At 47.2% G+C, this 22,284-nt stretch overlaps 2 protein-coding genes across 3 annotated transcripts in view; one reads left to right on the top strand and one right to left on the bottom strand.

Annotated features, from left to right (window-relative positions):
• Positions 1–3,490, bottom strand: part of LOC106570217 (uncharacterized) — a 36,183-nt gene extending 32,693 nt beyond the window's left edge. For both annotated transcript variants that reach the window (XM_014142303.3, XM_014142304.3), the window contains exon 1: positions 3,260–3,490. In XM_014142303.3, the coding sequence (XP_013997778.2) occupies positions 3,260–3,288 (29 nt within the window). In that variant the 5' untranslated portion in view covers positions 3,289–3,490. The remainder of the gene's footprint in view (positions 1–3,259) is intronic.
• Positions 3,491–7,309: 3,819 nt separating this feature from the next.
• Positions 7,310–22,284, top strand: part of LOC106570218 (protein FAM135B) — a 58,484-nt gene continuing 43,509 nt past the window's right edge. Inside the window, exon 1 of the mRNA XM_014142305.3 lies at positions 7,310–7,756. The gene's annotated coding sequence lies outside the window, so the exon portion shown is untranslated. The remainder of the gene's footprint in view (positions 7,757–22,284) is intronic.

Genomic DNA, 22,284 nt, shown 5'->3' with positions numbered 1-22,284 from the left:
CCACAAGCTCGTCTGCCCCAATGAAGGTGCCACCAGCCTCCTGTGGCTTACACATGAATGTGTACTACATAAAACCAAAACGTTGTGTTGTGTGTCCTCAGACCGCTCCACAGACTAAGAAATAAGACCTAACCGACTGGCCTTGTTTTCCTCATCCTTCCTCAGCCCCTTCCTCAGCCTCTTCCTCAGCCCCTTCCTCAGCCCCTTCATCAGCCCCTTCATCAGCCCCTTCCTCAGCCCCTTCATCAGCCCCTTCCTCAGCCCCTTCCTCAGCCTCTTCCTCAGCCCCTTCCTCAGCCCCTTCATCAGCCCCTTCATCAGCCCCTTCCTCAGCCCCTTCATCAGCCCCTTCATCAGCCCCTTCCTCAGCCCCTTCCTCAGACCCTTCCTCAGCCCCTTCCTCAGCCTCTTCCTCAGCCCCTTCCTCAGCCCCTTCCTCAGCCCCTTCATCAGCCCCTTCCTCAGCCCCTTCATCAGCCCCTTCCTCAGCCCCTTCATCAGCCCCTTCCTCAGCCCCTTCATCAGCCCCTTCCTCAGCCCCTTCCTCAGCCCCTTCCTCAGCCCCTTCATCAGCCCCTTCCACAGCCCCTTCCTCAGCCCCTTCATCAGCCCCTTCATCAGCCCCTTCCTCAGCCCCTTCCTCAGCCCCTTCATCAGCCCCTTCATCAGCCCCTTCATCAGCCCTATCAGAAGGCTGACAGGCAGGGTGATATGGAGTGATGGCCGAGGGTGTATATGGAGGTCTTTATTTGTAAGAGAGATGACATGTTAAAGCTTTGATCCGCATTAGGAGAAATAGCAGTGAGGATCTCCAGCATCAAGAAAAAACTGCTGTTCTATCAAGAGAGCAATGGTGTCCGCCGAAAAAAAAGTGTTTTCTGTTTGAAGTAACATCTTCGTTGTTGTAATATCGCAAACGAACATGGCAATTTCACCGCTACAGATTCCAACTTTAAGGAGACAGGGAAGACAGGGAGAGAGAGGGGGGTGCTATCAGAGAAATTAATAATGGCTTACTCAGCAAGGTCCCTACAGAGGAGGGAGGGAAGAGGCAGTTAGCCACTAACATATGTCCTTCACCATGGAGGACACTGCCCAAATCACTACAGGCTGGCAGCCCTGCATCTCCCCATGCCCATTAATCTATCTACCAGCTTGGCAGCCAAGAACAGCCCTGACCTTATAATGGTTATGGAGAGGGCTTTCACTGACAGGAACCCTGGACCACAGTACAGTACACCCACCAACACAAACCACTGGACTATCTGGATCAGGTAGCTATCTGAATTTGTTTGCTTTACTGTGAAATGATCTTGCCCTGCACTTCCATATATGGCCACTAGTTGTGTTGAGCAGCTTTAGTGTGAAGCATGAGAGAAAGAGAGAGAGAGAGAGAGAGAGAGAGAGATAGAAATGTAGCACTAATTGGGGTTCATTCACAACAGAGATGTCCTTCTGTGCTATCAGCTTTTGGGCATTTCAATTTGCATTTGTCCTTAGATCCAGTCTGATGTTGTAATATATAGGAAAGCAAAGCTTAGCGTCCTTTGACGCCTTGTGTACAATAGACTCCCAACCCCTCGAGATAAACTGTCACAGCAAGCAATAGCATCAAAAACATTCTGACACTGATGGTCTGGGAAAAGGTTGACAGCGGTTTTAACATCAGCTCTTGAGCTGCAGAAAATATCTTTGGAAAAGCAATTGTGTTTTGACTTTTTCCTAATATTATGTTCTCAGAGCACAGATTAAACTATAAACCAAGTCAACAGGGCAACAACCTCAACAACTCTATTCTCAGGGGGAAATTCTAAATCAATATGCTGCATCTCAGACAGAGTCTCTAGTCTCTAGTACTGTGTCGTGAAAGGTCAAGGGCATTACTGATAAGAAAATAAACATCTTCAAGATTGTGCCTCTTTCATCAAGAGCAATTACAACTCTGTGATCAGTCATCCCTCTCCCTGAGTGAAAAGCACAGTGTGTGATCTCCAGCATCCAGAGCTTGTTTGAATGTTTTCTGGCCTTCTCGCTGTGCCACCCATATGGCCTTGTCTTCCAGCGTCCTAGAGCCTGGACCGTGTAGTAAGCCAGCTCTCCAGCTCTCCTGGAGTGACTTCATTGCCCTCATTTGTCTTAATTACACCAAGTGGACCCCCGTTACACTCTCTGCTGCTCAGCCTTACAAATTAAACCTATCACTCACTTTAATTAGTAAGCTAATAATTTGGGAGCAAAACTTTAGGACTATAAAAGTATGTGTGTGTGTGTCACTCTGGTCCCCACAGGAGCTATTTGAGAGGCCAGACTGCTTTTTAACAGAGCAATACGCCATGACAAAGACACAGCTGACCACCCCATTGGAGAGGTAAGGAGGAAAGGAAGGCTGGTTCTTAAGGTTTAACAGCTTTAATTTCCCCCGTTTAAATACCCACCAAACAAGGTTTATTGTCTGTGTGTGTGTGTGTGTGTGTGTGTGTGTGCGTGCGCGCGCGTGCGTGCGTGTACCAGATTATAAAGCTGTGCTATCTCAGTCTTGGCCATGGAGCTTCTATTAACCAGCCCCAATATCACTGGTTCATTTCAAGGCAGTATAAATTCAAGCACGACTATTTCCTATTTCTAATAAAAGATGTATAAGGATTTTTTTCCTATAAAATATTGATTTGTCATTATTCTAGAGTGAGTCAATGGTTCAGGGGAATCTGATACTAGAAATCAGTAAAAATCATTAAGTTTTCTTAAAAAAAAAAAAAATTCTGATTAAATATCTCACTAAATGTATTAGTGACTAAACTAGTTAATTCCTACCGAGCAATGTTTCCCTAATCTCTCCTATAGTACCCACAGCCCTTCCATTTATTTGATGTTTTCCAGTTGTAGCACACCTGATTCAACTGGTCAACTAATCACCAAGCCTCTCATTACAATATTTGAATTGTGTAATCTGGCTCTCGAATACATCAGATAAGTGGAATGGCTGAGGATACAAGAGGAAATGTTTGGGAAACACTGCTATTGAGAGAATGTCATATTGTTCATAATTTCCTAACTAGCAAGTCCTCAGACTAGAATGAATCAATCAATAAAGCATATATTACGTTAAGACAACAGTAAGCCTGACTAAACTCTTAACTCACGATTTCCCCACACCAAGGTCAGAGTCAAGTGGAACACACTGCCAATCCACCCAGATATTACCACTTCAACATATAAATAACTACTTTAATAATACATGTTTCATTCAAAAAGCTCTTACCTTGTCAAGAGAGCACAGTGGTGCTCCATGTTTTGCTCCCGTCTAGGAGCGAGGGGCAACGCAGGGCTTTAAGTGCAAACAGACAGACAGACTGATAGCAGTGGGTGAGGTAGAGGAGCAAAAGGAGCAACAGACATGAACGTTAGGTTAGTTCCCCTTGAAGATCAGTCCTGGTGCTGGGAGAGCATGGTGAGGACTGACTGGTGGGACCAGGGCTGGGGATGCTCAAACTGGGGCTGAAGACACATAAAACCTGCTTCAATGGGTTCCCATTGGACAGGAGCTATTCAGGAGGTGGTGACTAGGTTTTATTACCAGCACTTAAAAGACATGTTGGAGGCCTCTAGGCCTTCCCTTCCTCCTGTTACACCTTTCTCCTCCTCCCTCCCTCTCTTTCTCTCCTTCACTGAGCCCCATAATGATATGTGTTGGCTGTGTGTAATTCTGTTAATAATTCTGTTGCAGGTTAGGGATAGGGATGCCGTAGGAGAGTGCAGAGTGATGGAGGAAGGAGGATTTAATTGTGTAGGTCATTTACTGTACCTGAAGAATGCCTCTATAGTGACCAAATACCTGCTTTTTAATTCAAAGGTCCTGGTCCACACAGACAGGGTGGTTTGGTTTTACACGTATTATACTTCTTGGGCCCCCGAGTGGCGCAGCGGTCTAAGGCACTGCATCTCAGTGCAAGAGGCGTCACTACAGACCCTGGTTTGATCCTGGGCTCTATCACAACCGGCTGTGATTGGAAGTCCCATAGGGCAGCACACAATTGGCCCAGCGTCGTCCGGTTTAGGGGAGGGTTTGCTGGGTTAGGCTGTCATTGTAAATAAGAATTTCTTATTAACTGACTTGCCTAGTTAAATAAAGGTTAAATAAAATTATATAATGGAGTGTGTGATTGGCTTTTTTTTTTAACTTGGTGATAGATATATTGTATGTTTAGCTGTTTATCAAGTCCTAGGGACAACTACAAAAGGCCTGGAAATGTTACATTGCACAATAATATACTATTATGTCGCTCACAATATTCGTTATTACATAGCTGTACATTATTGCATATCTGTCAAGTGAAAAGAAATATATACATTTTTTTCTTTCTGTCAAGTGAAATTGATCCTAACTGATTCAAGTACTGTATGTTTAGTCATAACTACATAATAGTCAATCAAATAACTATCTCGCTGTCGTATCAAGTATCAGAGAGATTCCTAACCTCGAAGCCATCTGATACACTGCAGCCTGCTACAACCAATAATAAAAAGGTCAAAGATAAGATAGTGTATTCCATTCTATATTACATTTCATGAATCAATGATTATGATGTAACTACAACACAGTTTTCATTTTCTGCCGTAGGGTAGGTAACTTCATAGGCCTACAGTACAGTGACAGACTGAGTCTCCCCACTGAGTTGTGTGAAGGTGATCATATGTCCATCTAGGTAATGGAGAACGTGTGACTTCAATGGAAGTACAGACCGAAAGAAAGGGGGAGGAGAGAGGAGAGGAAAGAGAGAAAAGCCAAAACAACTTGTGATTATTCAGCCAGACCAGACCTCATGACTAGCAGACTCATGACCTACTGAGTCACATTCAGAAAAGCCAGACAACAGCCTGGTCTGGTCCGTCCTGAGAGGAACTCTCTGGGCTTTTACAACGACACGTTTAGACTTTAGCTCAGCCAGTTGATACAGTCTTATTGTGCGTAGGAGACACGGGTTTGAACTCAGTTGGTCAAACACACTAGGGCAACTGGCAGCCTAGTGGTTAGAGTGTCAAGCCAGTAACTGAATGGTTGCAGGTTCTAATACTCTAACTGACAATGTGAAAAATCTGTTGATGTTCCCTTGAGCAAGGCACTTAACCCTAATATGCTCCAGGAGTGTTGTACTACTATGGCTGACCCTGCAAAACAACACATTTCATTGCACCTATTTGGTGTATGTGACAATAAAACACCTATTTAGTGTTGTGTAATGGAATTTGTGTTGATCAAGTTTTGATAGATTGCTGGCAAGGGCCATTTATGGAGAACTCAATGAACTCAATGTAAATGCTTCTATTTCTGTTGTAGACTAGTGTGTGAACTGTGACCTATGAGTAGCCTTGTCCTACACTGTCAAGGAATGATATGAAGCCAGTCAGTCTCAATGCCAGCTCTGATGATGGTCTTGCTAAATGCAGGACTTCTGTTTGAGAGAGAAAAACATATTTCACTCTGCAGGTCCTAACAGCACATACTGTATGGATAACTATTTAGATAACTACAGGAAGTGTTTATACCTGTACCAGATGGTTCTAGATGCTTCTGGTCACATGACTCCGTCTACACACCTGCAATCCCTCTTCTGTCGGCTGCATGGGGGATAATGATGGGTAGAACCTGTAAGAGATTAACTCTGGGCCCTTAGATAAGAAGGGGGTGGTTGGTCCCATGTTTCATGAGCTGAAATAAAAGATCCCCCCCCCCCCCCCAAAAAAAAAATAATAAAAAATGATACGCACAAAAAGCTTATTTCTCTCAAATTTTGTGCACAAATATGTTTACATTACATTTATCCTTTGCCAAGATAATCCATCCACCTGAAAGGTGCGGCATATCAAGAAGCTGATTCAATAGCATGATCAGTACACAAGTGCACCTTGTGCATGGAACAATAAAAGGCCACTCTAAAATGTGCAGTTCTGTCACACAACACAATGCCACAGATGTCTCAAGTTTGGAGGGAGGAATATCCACCAGAGCTGTTGACAGAGAACTGAATGTACATTTCTCCAACGTTGTCTCCAACATGCCTCCAACGTTGTTTTAGAGAAGTTGTCTGTATGTCCAATCGGCCTTACAACCGCAGACCACGTGTATGGCATCGTAGGGGCAAGTGGTTTAATGATTTCAACGTTGTGAACAGAGTGCCCCATGGTGGCGGTGGGGTTATGGCATGGGCAGGCATAAGATACGGACAACGAACTCAATTGTATTTTATCGATAGCAATTTGAGTGCAGAGATACCGTGATGAGATCCTGAAGTCCTTTGTCGTGCCATTCACCCGCCACCATCACCTCATGTTTCAGCATGATAATGCGCAGCCCCATGTCGCAAGGATCTGTACACAATTCCTGGAAGCTGAAAATGTCCCAGTTCTCCCATGGTCTGCATGCTCACCAGACATGTCACTCATTGAGCATGTTTGGGATGCTCTGGATCGACATGTACGACATCTTGTTCCAGTTCCCGCCAATATCCAGAAACTCGCACAGCCATTGAGGAATGGGACAACATTCCCACAGAAAAGTTTGTGGTCATATGCACATCTTTAACAATATAGGTGCTGGGCTAATAAAGAATACTTGTATAGAACAAGAAGGCCTGCACACTGTTAAAGCTCCCAATTCACCACTTTATTGACAACGTTGCCATCCCAAACAGATCTTCCACAGGCCACAATCGACAGCCTGATCAACTCTACTGACAGGTTTTCTGATCCACGCCCCTAACTTTTTTTTTTCAAGATATCTGCATATCTGTATTCCCAGTCATGTGAAATCCATAGATTAGGTCCTAATTTATTAATTTCAATTGAGTGATTTCCTTATATAAACCGTAACTCAACAAGATCTTTGAAATTGTTACATGTTGCGTTAATATTTTTTGTTCAGTGTATCTCTGCCTGTTTATGAGTGTTCCAACTTGTTTACCAGGAATGAGTATTTATTGAAGTTTTTGTTGGATAAACCCTATCACTGGATTACTGTCATTAGTGCAGAGCACCCCTCCTACTTCTTGTGTTTACTGAAGCACAGAGGCCTACCTGAAGTTCAGGTCCTGAACTCATAACTCCATGACTTCTTGGCTATTTTGCTTCTCCATCCCATAATACTAATACTTGTTGTTATACACCAAACTAAGAAACGCTTACAATCCAATGACTGTAAACATAGCCTATTGTGTAAATGTGTTGATAGTGCTGGTGAAAGTTCTCAGGTGGGCTAGTTTTAATTTCTCAACCGGCAGTGACGTCAGCCCGTCAATTGTACGCACAGTGCGCAAACTGGCAGGAGCCACTGCTTCCACTGCAGGACCCTGTTAATGTTCTCCCGAAACGATGTGTCAACCACCGGACAGAGGATAAACACGAAGCTAAACCACGAGACAGGCCAGGCGCACCACTTAGACTATTTGAACATTACTGTCATGATGGGGGAAACGTAAACTACGCTAGGAAGCTGTTAGCTAGTGGTTTGCACTGCAGAAGAAGAGGATACAGGGCTAAATGGATAACCATGGCAACAGCAGCAGCAGCAGCAGGAGAAGCGTTGAGCAGCAGCTTACGACAGCGATATAAACACTGAACACAGACCGGGAAGGCATCATACATCCGCCGACCGAAAGGCAAGTGTCGCTGCAGGTTGCGAAGCCAAAGCCTTGTGGATATTAATTAGACAGTGGTGGACACTGGGTATTGCGTGGAGATTCTCAGCGCATCAGTGAGCAAGGTAAGGTTTGTTACATTGTACTATAGCTATCCTCATTGTCCATCACAGTGCTTGCTGCTGTATTGTGAAACGGATAATGTTTTGACGAGATTGTAACAGACCCGACCGCTAAATTGTTGTTAAAGCGCCCGCTCACAATTTAGTTACCGTTAAAAGTTCGACGAGTCTATAATAGCAGATTTGGCTGTAGCAGCAGCACTAAAATACCAACAGTAGAACGTTGTGTCTGCTATGCACGCACGCAGGCACTGACACACACACGCACATATACACACACAGAGCAAATCGTTTTATGGAAAATATTTGGCAAACATCCAGAGATGCTTTGTCATTTGAAATAGTTTGGGTGTTGATTTAAGTGTGATTTATCTAACCACAACTGACAGGACTTAGATGGACTGACACCTACACAATTCAGATGTCTGTCATTTTAAGTACTAGGCAAAACAAAGAAGCTACCCCCCCATCATAATTCAATACATGCGGAGCTGTTGGACCAATATTTGGAATAATGCAATAACAATGGTAGTCTAGAAGTGGCACCTGGTGTATGCAGAAACCTAGCAAGAATCACTATGACCTATGTTGCTACCTCATACACATTTCAACTCAGTTTTTCACAATTCCTGACATTTAATCATAGTCAAAATTCCCTGTTTTAGGTCAGTTAAGATTACATTTTTTACATTTTTGTCATTTAGCAGACACTCTTATCCAGAGCGACTTACAGTAGTGAATGCATACATGTCATTTCATGCATTTTTTTTGTACTGGCCCCCTGTGGGAATCGAACCCACAACCCTGGTGTTGCACACACCATGCTGGCGTTGCAAACACCATGCTCTACCAACTGAGCCACAAGGAAGGCTAGGATCACCACTTTATTTTAAGAATGTGAAATGTCAGAATAATAGTAGAGAGTGATTTATTTCAGCTTTTATTTATTTCATCACATTCCCAGTGGGTCAGAAGTTTACATACACTCAATTAGTATTTGGTAGCGTTGCCTTTAAATTGTTTAACTTTAGCCTTTCACAAGCTTCCCACAATAAGTTGGGTACATTTTGGCCCATTCCTCCTGACAGAGCTGGTGTAACTGAGTCAGGTTTGTCGGCCTCCTTGCTCACACACGCTTTTTCAGTTCTGCCCACAAATTTTCGATGGGATTGAGGTCAGGGCTTTGTGATGGCCACTCCAATACCTTGACTTTGTTGTCCTTAAGCCATTTTGCCACAACTTTGGAAGTATGCTTGGGGTCATTGTCCATTTGGAAGACCCATTTGCGACCAAGATTTAACTTCCTGACTGATGTCTAGAGATGTTGCTTCAATATATCCACATAATTTTCCTCCCTCATGATGCCATCTATTTTGTGAAGTGCACCAGACCCTCCTGCAGCAAAGCACCCCCACAACATGATGCTGCCACCCCCGTGCTTCACTGTTGGGATGGTGTTCTTCGGCTTGCAAGCCTCCCCCTTTTTCCTCCAAACATAATAATGGTCATTATGGCCAAACAGTTCTATTTTTGTTCATCAGACCAGAGGACTTTTCTCCAAAAAGTCCAATCTTTGTCCCCATGTGCAGTTGCAAACCGTAGTCTGGCTTTTTTTATGGCAGTTTTGGAGCAGTGGCTTCTTCCTTGCTGAGCTGCCTTTCAGGTTATGTTGATATAGGACTCGTTTTACTGTGGATATAGATACTTTTGTACCTGTTTCCTCCAGCATCATCACAAGGTCCTTTGCTGTTGTTTTGGGATTGATTTGCACTTTTCGTCCCAAAGTACGTTCATCTCTAGGAGACAGAACACGTCTCCTTCCTGAGCGGTATGACATCTGCGTGGTCCCACGGTGTTTATACTCACGTACTATTGTTTGTACAGATGAACGTGGTACCTTCAGGCGTTTGGAAATTGCTCCCAAGGATGAACCAGACTTGTGGAGGTCTACATTTATTTCAGAGGTGTTGGCTGATTTATTTTGATTTTCCCATGATGTCAAGCAAAGAGGCACTGAGTTTGAAGGTAGGCCTTGAAATACATCCACAAGTACATCTCCAATTGACTCAAATGATGCCAATTAGCTTTTCAGAAGCTTCTAAAGCCAATACATCATTTTCTGGAATTTTCCAGGCTGTTTAAAGGCACAGTCAACTTAGTTTATGTAAACTTCTGACCCACTGGAGTTGTGATACAGTGAATTATGAGTGAAATAATCTGCCCGTAAACAATTGTTGGAAAGATTACTTGTGTCATGGACAAGGTAGATGTCCTAACCGACTTGCCAAAACTACAGTTCGTTAACAAGACACTTGTGGAGTGATTGAAAATGAGTTTTAATGACTCCAACCTAAGTGTATGTAAAATTCCAACTTCAACTGTAGGTTATTCTATGCTAGTAGCCTATGTTAGGTTATACATAAGATAATATAAGTATAAAAAGAGATGAGCTTATAAAGTACAGGACTTCAGACATTTCCATGTCAGTGATGGTAGTCAGGTGCAGTGGATTCCTAATAGCCTATTTCTATGACAGAAGGTCTGCTTAGCGGAGGGCAGGTGCTTTGTCTACTGCACACTGCATGCAGCTGTCCGCTTGGTGAACAGTCTACTCTCCTAGCATTTGTTCCTAGGCCGTCATTGAATATAAGAATTTGTTCTTAACTGACTTTGTTCTTAAAATAAAAATAAAAAAACACTGTATCAACAGCCCCAACCACTATACGAACAGCCCCAACCACTATACGAACAGCCCCAACCACTGTATCAACAGCCCCAACCACTATACGAACAGCCCCAACCACTATACGAACAGCCCCAACCACTGTATCGAACAGCGCCCAACCACTATACGAACAGCCCCAACCACTATACGAACAGGCCCAACCACTGTATCAACAGCCCCAACCACTATACGAACAGCCCCAACCACTATACGAACAGGCCCAACCACTATACGAACAGGCCCAACCACTGTATCAACAGCCCCAACCACTATACGAACAGCTCCAACCACTGTATCAACAGCCCCAACCACTGTATCAACAGCCCCAACCACTGTATCAACAGCCCCAACCACTATACGAACAGGCCCAACCACTGTATCAACAGCCCCAACCACTATATGAACAGCCCCAACCACTGTTTTTAAAAAACATTTTATTTAACCTTTATTTAACTTGGCAAGTCAGTTAAGAACAAATTCTTATTTACAATGACGGTCTAGGAACAGTGGGTTAACTGCCTTGTTCAGGGGCAGAATGACATATTTTTACCTTGTCAGCTTGGGTATTCAATCTAGCAACCTTTCGGTTACTGGCCCAATGCTCTAACGACTAGGCTACCTGCCGCACCACTGTACCAATAGCACACAGGTCACACCAATGTTATGTTCCTTGGCTAGTTGGATGACTTGATGAGGTGAATTGCTGTTATATATTATATTAGAGCCTTTGGATGAATTCTAGATCATGTTATCAGCACAGAACATAACTGCAAGTTCAGTAAGTCACTGCAACCCCCCCTTACCCACTCTCCACCCTTCCTCAAATGTATGTGTGACTGTGATCTAAACTAAGTGTTTCTATAGTAGCTAATGTCCTTAGAAGAACTTGGCCCAGAGATCACAATCACATGATTTACATAATCTCTCCTTTACACAGTGAGTCAGACTCTCTCTGTATCACATCTGTGCCCTTCAGTTCCTTTCCTTACTAGGTGCTTTATTCATAAGGATGGTGGCTTTTATTCGTCCACTGTTTCATTAGTCCATTGTTGATATTGTCCCAAGATGCAAAATGCATCATAAGGGGATCATTTCTGTATTTTCAAAGTTACATATGTTGAAAACTTGAGTACTGACAAGCAAAACATTTTGGGACTATGTCAACAAAGGACTATTGAAACAAATAGCAAAATATAGTTTTCCTTTAAGTAGCGGGTAGTTCATGCATCTCATATAGCCTAGTTCCAGTCGGTGCATGGAGAGACAGATTAGTGAACAACTCCAGTATAGGCCTACTGGTATTCTTGTAACTCAGCAATACATTTAGGCTAATGGGTCTTAAAACCAAGAAAATAGCGATTTCATTTATTGTGTGGCATATAAGGATACCAGTGTGCTGGAGTGTCTTTTCTGTGGGAGGATGTTGTTTTATTCCAGTTTGTTGTTTTTATTCATAGGGATGGTGTCGTTGCCTTTCATTGTAGCCTGCCCCATGAGATGAGGGTTAATTATGAGGTGAATGTGTGAGATTAATTTCCTGTCATGTGACGATGGTGTGTAAACATTTAACCGGTTGTTATGGCACTGTGACTGTGCTATGATTACACCTACGCTTGGCCCGTTGTCTCAGTTCTGCCTCTCCAAATACTTACTCCAAATATAGGCAAGTAGCTACAGTAGGCTGCTACACTCTGAATAATGTCCCCCTTCTGATCCTGAGATACACTATATATACAAAGGTATGTGGACACCCCTTAGAATTTGTGGATTCGGCTATTTCAGCCACAACTTTTGCTGACAGGCGTATAAAATTGAACACACAGCAATGCAATCTCCATAGACAAACCTTGCAGTAGAATGGCCTTAATGAAGAGTTCAGTGACTTTCAACGTGGCACCATCATAGGATGCCACCTTTCCAGCAAGTCAGTTCATCAAATTTCTGCCCTGCTGGAGCTGCACCGATCTACTGTAAGTGCTGTTGTTGTGAAGTGGAAACGTCTAGGAGCAACAACTGCTCAGCCGCGAAGTGGTAGGCCACACAAGCTCACAGAACGGGACTGCCGAGTGCTGAAGCACGTAGCGCATAGAAATTGTCTGTCCTCGTTTGCAACACTCAAAACCGAGTTCCAAACTGCCTCTGGAAGCAACGCCAGCACAATAACTGTCGGGAGCTTCATGAAATGGGTTTCCATGGCCGAGCAGCCACACACACGCCTAAGTGTGGGCTGGAGTGGTGTAAAGCTCGCCGCCATTGAACTCTTGAGCAGTGGAAACGTGTTCTCTGGTGGGATGAATCACGCTTCACCATCTGGCAGTCTGACGGACTAATCTGGGTTTGGCAGATGCCAGGAATACGCTATGTGCCTGAATGCATAGTGCCAACTGTAAAGTTTGGTGGAGGAGGACTAATGGTCTGGGGTTGTTTTTCATTGTTCCCACTAGGCCCCTTAGTTCCAGTGAAGGAAAATATTAACACTACAGCATACAATTATATTCTAGACGATTCTGTGCTTCCAACTTTGTGGCAACAGTTTGGGGAAGGACCTTTCCTGTTTCAGTATGACAATGCCCCCGTGCACAAAGCGAGCTCCATACAGAAATGGTTTGTTGAGATCAGTGTGGAAGAACTTGACTGGCTTACACAGAGCCCCGACCTCAACCCCATCAAACACCTTTGGGATGAATTGGAACGCCGACTGTGAGCAAGGCCTAATCGCCCAACATCAGTGCCCGACCTCAGTAATGCTCTTGTGGCTGAATGGAAGCAAGTCCCCGCAACAAATGTTCCAACATCTAGTCGAAAGCCTTCCCAGGAGAGTGGAGGCTGTTATAGCAGCAAAGGGGGGACCAACTCCATAATAATGCCCATGATTTTGGAATGAGATGTTCTACAAAAAGATGTCCACATACTTTTGGTCATATAGTGTATGTGTTATACTGTGATGTCAGAAGTAGAAGCAGAGAAGGTAGCCTACCTGCAGACTCTGCAGTCTCAGTATTGTGGCGAGAAAGAACATTTGAATCAATGTTTTGAGTGTGGTTGTTCTTTCTAGACTATTTCAGGTCAACCAACTACTTGTAGGCTTATGTAAAAAATATTTAGACTGTGCTGGGTTTTGTCTTTATTTCAGTTACTAAAATGCAAGTCTATTTGCCAGCTTAACATACAAGCCAGTTCAGTGAGAGAAGAGCCAGGGGCTTGTTTTGCTTGTTGTGGTTGAGAGATTAGTGGTGACAAACTCAAGTCCCCCCATAGGACCCCAGCCTCAGTAGTGTACCCTGTAATAGCCTCATAGAGCCCCAGCCTCAGTAATGTACCCTGTAATAGCCTCATAGAGCCCCAGCCTCAGTAGTGTAACCTGTAATAGCCTCATAGAGCCCCAGCCTCAGTAGTGTAACCTGTAATAGCCTCATAGAGCCCCAGCCTCAGTAATGTACCCTGTAATAGCCTCATAGAGCCCCAGCCTCAGTAGTGTAACCTGTAATAGCCTCATAGAACCCCAGCCTCAGTAGTGTAACCTGTAATAGCCTCATAGAGCCCCAGCCTCAGTTGTGTAACCTGTAATAGCCTCATAGAGCCCCAGCCTCAGTAGTGTAACCTGTAATAGCCTCATAGAGCCCCAGCCTCAGTAGTGTAACCTGTAATAGCCTCATAGAGCCCCAGCCTCAGTAGTGTAACCTGTAATAGCCTCATAGAACCCCAGCCTCAGTAGTGTAACCTGTAATAGCCTCATAGAGCCCTAGCCTCAGTAGTGTAACCTGTAATAGCCTCATAGAGCCCCAGCCTCAGTAATGTACCCTGTAATAGCCTCATAGAGCCACAGCCTCAGTAGTGTAACCTGTAATAGCCTCATAGAGCCCCAGCCTCAGTAGTGTAACCTGTAATAGACTCATAGAGCCCCAGCCTCAGTAGTGTAACCTGTAATAGCCTCATAGAGCCCCAGCCTCAGTAGTGTAACCTGTAATAGCCTCATAGAACCCCAGCCTCAGTAGTGTAACCTGTAATAGCCTCATAGAGCCCCAGCCTCAGTAGTGTAACCTGTAATAGGCTCATAGAGCCCCAGCCTCAGTAATGTACCCTGTAATAGCCTCATAGAGCCCCAGCCTCAGTAGTGTAACCTGTAATAGCCTCATAGAGCCCCAGCCTCAGTAGTGTAACCTGTAATAGCCTCATAGAGCCCCAGCCTCAGTAGTGTAACCTGTAATAGCCTCATAGAACCCCAGCCTCAGTAATGTAACCTGTAATAGCCTCATAGAGCCCCAGCCTCAGTAGTGTAACCTGTAATAGCCTCATAGAGCCCCAGCCTCAGTAGTGTAACCTGTAATAGCCTCATAGAGCCCCAGACTCAAAAGTGTAATAGCACTCAGCATTATTTAGTCATCTGAAATAGTGTCTGTAACCCAAGCAGGTGGCACTTTGTCATGATTAGAGTTTAGAGTGTCATCAGAACGGTAGGATAGAGTGTCATCAGAACGGTAGGATATGGCCACAAGCAGCAGCACATTAGAGGGCCTATTGTAATTGGACTTCAGAGCATCCCCATCAGCTACTAGTGTCATAGGCGTCGATGAACGGTGACCAAAATGCAGCGGGTAAAGTGCTCATCTTTCTTCTTTATTTAGAAAAGAACACTCAAAACAAAATAAACAGACGAAGAAACAGTTCCATAAGGCTGTCACGTCCTGGCCAGTATAAAGGTTAATTACTATTGTAGTTTGGTCAGGACGTGGCAGAGGGTATTCGTTTTATGTGGTTCGGGGTGGTGTGTTTTGTTGAAGGGGCATTTGGTTTAAGTATTCCGGGGTTTTTGGGCACTGTTTGGTTTTCAGGTATTCTATGATTTTTGTCTAGTATGTCTGTTTCTATGTTTGGTTAATTGGGGTTGGGACTCTCAGTTGAAGGCAGGTGTTGTCTATCTGCCTTTGATTGAGAGTCCCATATATGAGGGTGTGTTTGTGTTTGTTATTTGTGGGTGATTGTTCTGTGTTTAGCCTAGTGCCTTACCAGACTGTCAGTTTGTCAATCGTTCGTGTTTTTTGTTTGTTGTTTTTGTATTCGTTTTGAAGTGAATAAATGTTCAAAATGAACAATCACATACCTGCTGCGTATTGGTCTACCTTTTCCGACGATGATTTCGTTATATCGTCAGAAGACGAAGAAATCCCTGACAGAATCACCCACCAACTATGGACCAAGCAGCAGAAGAAGGAGCAGAGGGAATTCGACTGGCGGGAGAAGTGGACCTGGGAGGAAGTTCTGGATGGGGCCGGACCTTGGCACCAGGCTGGGGAGTATCGCCGCCCGCAGTGGGAAATTGAGGCAGCCAAGGCAGAGAGGCGTAGGTACGAGGCCATGGACGCGCTGAGGGAGAAGCACGAGAGGCACCCCCAATAAAAAAATTTGGGGGGGCACACGGGTAGTTTGGCTAGGCGTAAGAAGAGCCGGAAGCCAGCTACCCGTGGTTATATGGAGGAGCGTATGGGGTGGAGAGCGCTATGTTTCGCTGAGGAGCGCACTATCTCACCCATACGCACGCACAGTCCGGTGCGCGTTATTCCAGCCCCTCGCAGGTGCCGTGCTAGAGCGGGCATCCAGCCTGGTAGGAGGATGCCTGCGCAGCGCATCTGGTCGCCGGTACGCCTCCGAGGACCAGGCTACCCAACTCCCGCTCTACGCACGGCTACCATCAGGCCCCTGCACAGCCCAGTCTGCCCTGTACGAGCACCCCGCTCGTACGGGGCTACTAGTTCCATCCAGCCAAGGCGGGTTGTGCAGGAGGTAAGATCTAGACCGACTGTGCGCCTCCATAGTCCTGGGTTTCCAGCTCCTGTCTCTCGTGTGCGGACCCGGAAGTGCGTCAACCCAGTCCGACTCGTCCTGTTCCCGCTCCCCGCACTAGCCTGGAGGTGCGTGTTCATAATCTGGTAAGCCCAGTACCAGCACCACGCACCAGGCTACAAGTGCGTCAACCCAGCCACGCCAGTCAACAGTCACCAGAGCTGCCCGCCAGTCAACAGTCACCAGAGCTGCCCGCCAGTCAACAGTCGTCATCAGAGCTGCCCGCCAGTCAACAGTCGTCATCAGAGCTGCCCGCCAGTCAACAGTCGTCATCAGAGCTGCCCGCCAGTCAACAGTCGTCATCAGAGCTGCCCGCCAGTCAACAGTCGTCATCAGAGCTGCCCGCCAGTCAACAGTCGTCATCAGAGCTGCCCGCCAGTCAACAGTCGTCAGAGCTGCCCGCCAGTCAACAGTCGTCAGAGCTGCCCGCCAGTCAACAGTCGTCAGAGCTGCCCGCCAGTCAACAGTCGCCAGAGAGGCCAGACTGCAGCTGAACAGTCGCCGGAGTGGCCAGACTGCGCTGAACTGCCGGAGTGGCCAGACTGCGCTGAACTGCCGGAGTGGCCAGACTGCGCTGAACTGCCGGAGTGGCCAGACTGCGCTGAACTGCCGGAGTGGCCAGACTGTCGCTGAACTGCCGGAGTGGCCAGACTGCCCTGAACTGCCGGAGTGGCCAGACTGCCCTGAACTGCCGGAGTGGCCAGACTGCCCTGAACTGCCGGAGTGGCCAGACTGCCCTGAACTGCCGGAGTGGCCAGACTGCCCAGACTGCCCAGACTGTCCCGAACTGCCAGACTGGCCCGACTGCCCCCCGGCGATGCCAGACTGGCCCGACTGCCCCCCGGCGATGCCAGACTGGCCCGACTGCCCCTCGGCGATGCCAGAGTGGCCCGACAGCCTGGAACGGCCGGAACCAGAGCCACCTCCAGATATAGGTGGGTTGGGGAGGGGGGGGTGTAGCACAGTGCCGTCGTTGACGGCAGCCACCCTCCCTTCCCTCCCTTTAGTAGAGGGGAATTTTGGTTTTGTTGTTTGGGGTTGTTTTTTTGTTTTTTTTTCGTTTTAAGGTGCTTCCGGGGTTAGCACCTTTAAGGGGGGGGTACTGTCACGTCCTGGCCAGTATAAAGGTTAATTAGTATTGTAGTTTGGTCAGGACGTGGCAGAGGGTATTCGTTTTATGTGGTTCGGGTGGTGTGTTTTGTTGAAGGGGCATTTGGTTTAAGTATTCCGGGGTTTTGGGCACTGTTTGGTTTTCAGGTATTCTATGATTTTTGTCTAGTATGTCTGTTTCTATGTTTGGTTAATTGGGGTTGGGACTCTCAGTTGAAGGCAGGTGTTGTCTATCTGCCTTTGATTGAGAATCCCATATATGAGGGTGTGTTTGTGTTTGTTATTTGTGGGTGATTGTTCTGTGTTTAGCCTAGTGCCTTACCAGACTGTCAGTTTGTCAATCGTTCGTGTTTTTTGTTTGTTGTTTTTGTATTCGTTTTGAAGTGAATAAATGTTCAAAATGAACAATCACATACCTGCTGCGTATTGGTCTACCTTTTCCGACGATGATTTCGTTATATCGTCAGAAGACGAAGAAATCCCTGACAAAGGCACACAGGCTATACAGAAAACAACCACCCACAAACCCAAAGGAAAAAACATGCTGCCTAAGTATGGCTTCCAATCAGAGACAACGAAAAACACCTGCCTCTGATTGGAAACCATACTCGGCCAAACATGGAAAAAGAAACATAGAAATAGAAAACTAGAACCATAATCCCCTAGAACCAAAACCCCCAAAACAAACACCCCCTGCCACGCCCTGACCATACTACAATTACAAATGACCCCTTTACTGGTCAGGACGTGACCCCCCCCCCCGAAGGTGCAGACCCCGACTGCACCTCCAAAACAAAAAAACCCACAAAACAACCCCAAACCTAAAGGGAGGGAAGGGAGGGTGGCCACCGTCAACGACGGTTCCTGTGCTACACCCCCCCTTCGCCAATCCTCCCACGACGGAGGGGTGGCTCTGGCTCTGGGCGTAGCTCCCGTTCAGACGACTCCGGGCTGAGAGGCGTCGCTGGAGGCCCCGGATTGAGAGGCGTAGCTGGAGGCCCCGGACTGAGAGGCGTCGCTGGAGGCCCCGGACTGAGAGGCGTAGCTGGAGGCCCCGGACTGAGAGGCGTCGTTGGAGGCCCCGGGCTGAGAGGTGTCGCTGGAGGCTCCTGGCAGAGGAGCGTCGCTGGAGGCTCCGGGCTGAGGAGCGTTGCTGGAGGCTCTGGGCTGAGGAGCGTCGCTGGAGGCTCCGGCCTGAGGAGCGTCGCTGGAGGCTCCGGCCTGAGGAGCGTCACTGGAGGCTCCTGACTGGGGAGCGTCGCTGTAGGCCCCGGCCTGAGGGGTGTCGCTGGAGGCTCCGGGCTGAGGAGCGTCGCTGGAGGCTCCTAACTGGGAGCGTCGCTGGAGGCTCCGGGCTGGGGAGCGTGGCTGGATGCTCCGGGCTGGGGAGCGTGGCTGGATGCTCCGGGCTGAGGAGCGTCGCTGGAGGCTCCGGGCAGAGGAGCGTCGCTGGAGGCTCCTGGCTGAGGAGCGTCGCTGGAGGCTCCTGGCAGAGGAGCGTCGCTGGAGGCTCCTGGCTGAGGAGCGTCGCTGGAGGCTCCTGGCTGAGGAGCGTCGCTGGAGGCTCCGGGCTGAGGAGCGTCGCTGGAGGCTCCGGCCTGAGGAGCGTCGCTGGAGGCTCCGGCCTGAGGAGCGTCGCTGGAGGCTCCTGACTGGGGAGCGTCGCTGGAGGCACCGGCCTGAGGGGTGTCACTGGAGGCTCCGGGCTGAGGAGCGTCGCTGGAGGCTCCTGACTGGGGAGCGTCGCTGGATGCTCCGGGCTGGGGAGCGTCGCTGGATGCTCCGGGCTGAGGAGCGTTGCTGGAGGCTCCGGGCTGAGGAGCGTCGCTGGAGGCTCCTGGCTGAGGAGCGTCGCTGGAGGCTCCGGTCTGAGGAGCGTCGCTGGACGGAGAGTGCGCGGAGCAGGCACAGGACGTACTGGGCCTTGGAGGCGCACTGGAGGTCTGGCGCTCAGGGCTGACACAACCCATCCTGGCTCAATGCTCACTCTAGCCCGGCAAGAGCGAAGCGCTGGCACAGGACGAACTGGGCTATGCTGAGGAATGCAGGGTATCGTGCGTGGAGCAGGCGTGGGATATCCTGGGCAGAGGAGCCGCATTGGAGGCCAGATACGCTGTGCCGGCGCACTGTCGCACGACAATGTTGCGGAGCCTGTATCGACCGCACCGGGCTCTGAGTGCTTATGGGCGACATAGTGCGCATACCTCCATGTTGTCTAGCTCCTCCCTCTGTGCGTCTGCTCCGTCGTGCGCTCTCCACCAGTCCCTTTCTCCGGAATTCAGCGTCGTCATCCGATCTTGACTCCTCGACCGGCTCTGGTTTCCTCCATGGCTCCCTCCGTATAGCCCGGGAAGTTAGGTCAGGGTTCCCCCCTGACCTAGCAACACTCCCCTTATGCCCCCCCCCCCAAAAAAATGTTGGGGGCTGCCTCTTCACCTCTTGAATAGGAGGATACAACGCCTCGTACCTCCGTCGTTCCCTCTTTGCTTCCTCCAGCGCCTCCTTCGATCGCTGGTACTCCCCAGCCTGGCTCCATGGACCCTTGCCATCGAGGATCTCCTCCCACGTCCATGACTCCAAATACTTCTCCTGCTGCTCCTTCTTCAGCTGCTTGGTCCTTCTTTGGTGGGTGGTTCTGTCATAGGCGTCGATGAACGGTGACCAAAATGCAGCAGGTATAGTGCACATCTTTCTTCTTTATTTAGAAAAGAACACTCAAAACAAAATAAACAGACGACGAAACAGTTCCATAAGGCACACAAGCAGAAAACAACCACCCACAAGCCCAAAGGAAAAAACAGGCTGCCTAAGTATGGCTTCCAATCAGAGACAACGAAAAACACCTGCCTCTGATTGGAAACCATACTCGGCCAAACATGGAAAAAGACATGGAAAAATAAACATAGAAATAGAAAACTAGAACCAAAATCCCCTAGAACCAAAAACCCCAAAACACACAAAACAAACACCCCCTACCACGCCCTGACCATACTACAATTACAAATGACCCCTTTACTGGTCAGGGCGTGACAACTAGCATGGTAAATGATGAAGATCATACTGGACAACAATCTGCAGGTCCTAGTATTCTGACTAGACTTCATCTGTTTTAACACTTAAATTACAGTGTAAGTGAAGGTATCTTTGAATCACAGAGGGTCTGAGTTGTACACATAGTAACAATCTATCTGGCTGATCTCGTACATACAGTAAGCTTCATTTAACTGACTATAAAGAAGTCATTTTGATTAAAACGAGAGATCAGGTGAGACAAGGCCACAGCAATTGACCCAGCTGGAGAAGTGCAGGTCAGGGACAATGTGACAATGACAGAATCAAGCAGCACCTGTTCAATTCTATGGTTCAATGCACGCTCTGTGCAAGCAGGCCCTCACATCTCTTCTATTGCTATAGTGACTAACACGCTGCTATCATCATCATCGTCATCGACATCATCATCATCAGCGCAAACAGACGAGCTCAGTAGAAGTAAGGAAATTATTGTTGACATGTACTTCCCTTGAAACTGTTTGTGTGTGTGGATCACAGGGATCCTGTCAAAGTCCTATGTAATTCTATGGTGTGTAGAGCGGTGCCTGTGACCTAGTGAATTGTCCTAATATGTCAGCTGAGGTTGATATCCAGGGGAGATAATTCAGCCTCCACTATATACAGTACTTCTGCTGGCAGTGAACATGATCTAGCGGTTGGACTGAGAGAGAGAGAGAGAGAGAGAGAGAGAGAGAGAGAGAGAGAGAGAGAGAGAGAGAGAGAGAGAGAGAGAGAGAGAGAGAGAGAGAGAGAGAGAGAGAGAGAGAGAGAGAGAGAGAGAGAGAGAGAGAGAGAGAGAGAGAGAGAGAGAGAGAATGAATGATATGCAACCGCCTGTGTTTCTGTAAGGCACACAGTGTTCAGTCCCAGCTGTAGCCTGTATATCCCAGACAGAGTGAGGGAAATGCAGAGCTCCTGCTTTTGACTCAATGAGATACACCTGACAACAGCTGACTAGAACTGGGCATTTTCCATTGTGTTATACACTCTTAGAAAAAAAAAGTGCTATCTAGAACCTAAAAGGGTTTTTTACTTTTTGATTACAGGTTGAACCCTTTAGGGTTCCATGTAGAACCCTTTCCAAAGAGGGTGTGACATGGAACCCAAAAGGGTTCTACCTGGAACCAAAAAGGGTGCTCCTGGGGGACAGCCAAAGAACCCTTTCAAAACCCATTTTTCTAAGAGTGCACAGTAGATAAGTAAAGAGCAACACACTGTCACAGAGCCCAGAGGACGGATGTACAATACATCATTTTTTAAACAACAGCACAATATCCTCTGCATCCTCTCCCACCAACAACTGTCTGATGCTGCTGGGTCAAGGCTCTGTGTTAGGACGGGTCACTGTTAATATGACCCACGGACTGGCACAGCACAAACCTCAGCACCCTATCATAACCTTTATTAAAGTAGCCAGTTTCGTCAGGGGAGTGTGTATGTGCATGTGTGTGTGCACGTGTGTGTGTGTCTGCCTGCCCCCTTACATGTCAATGTGACAGAAAAAGTAATGTCATGCAGAAGGCAGCAACGCTGTGTCACATATCTCTTCCCTCCCTGTAGGCGGTTTTCATCAGCAGCGGGATAATGAACCACACAGTACAGGAGGAGGCTTTGTTATTGTGTTTCTCGGGCTCCCTGCCTTTTAAATAGAGCAGCATCTTCTAGGCCCGGGGGTCTGAATCTGAATCACATTCTAAAACGTTTGAAAGCCAAAGTTCCTTTTTCAGTGAGGAAATACAGACAAATTGTTTTGTTACTTTATAACACTAATCTGCATCCTGTCATTTTTATGCAGAAACATTGT

This window comes from Salmo salar, chromosome 14, assembly GCF_965601325.2.
Source record: "Salmo salar chromosome 14, fSalSal1, whole genome shotgun sequence".
NCBI classification, from domain to species: Eukaryota; Metazoa; Chordata; class Actinopteri; order Salmoniformes; family Salmonidae; genus Salmo; species Salmo salar.
The sequence above is the reverse complement of the archived record's forward strand: the minus strand, read 5'-3'. Positions and strand labels throughout refer to the sequence as shown.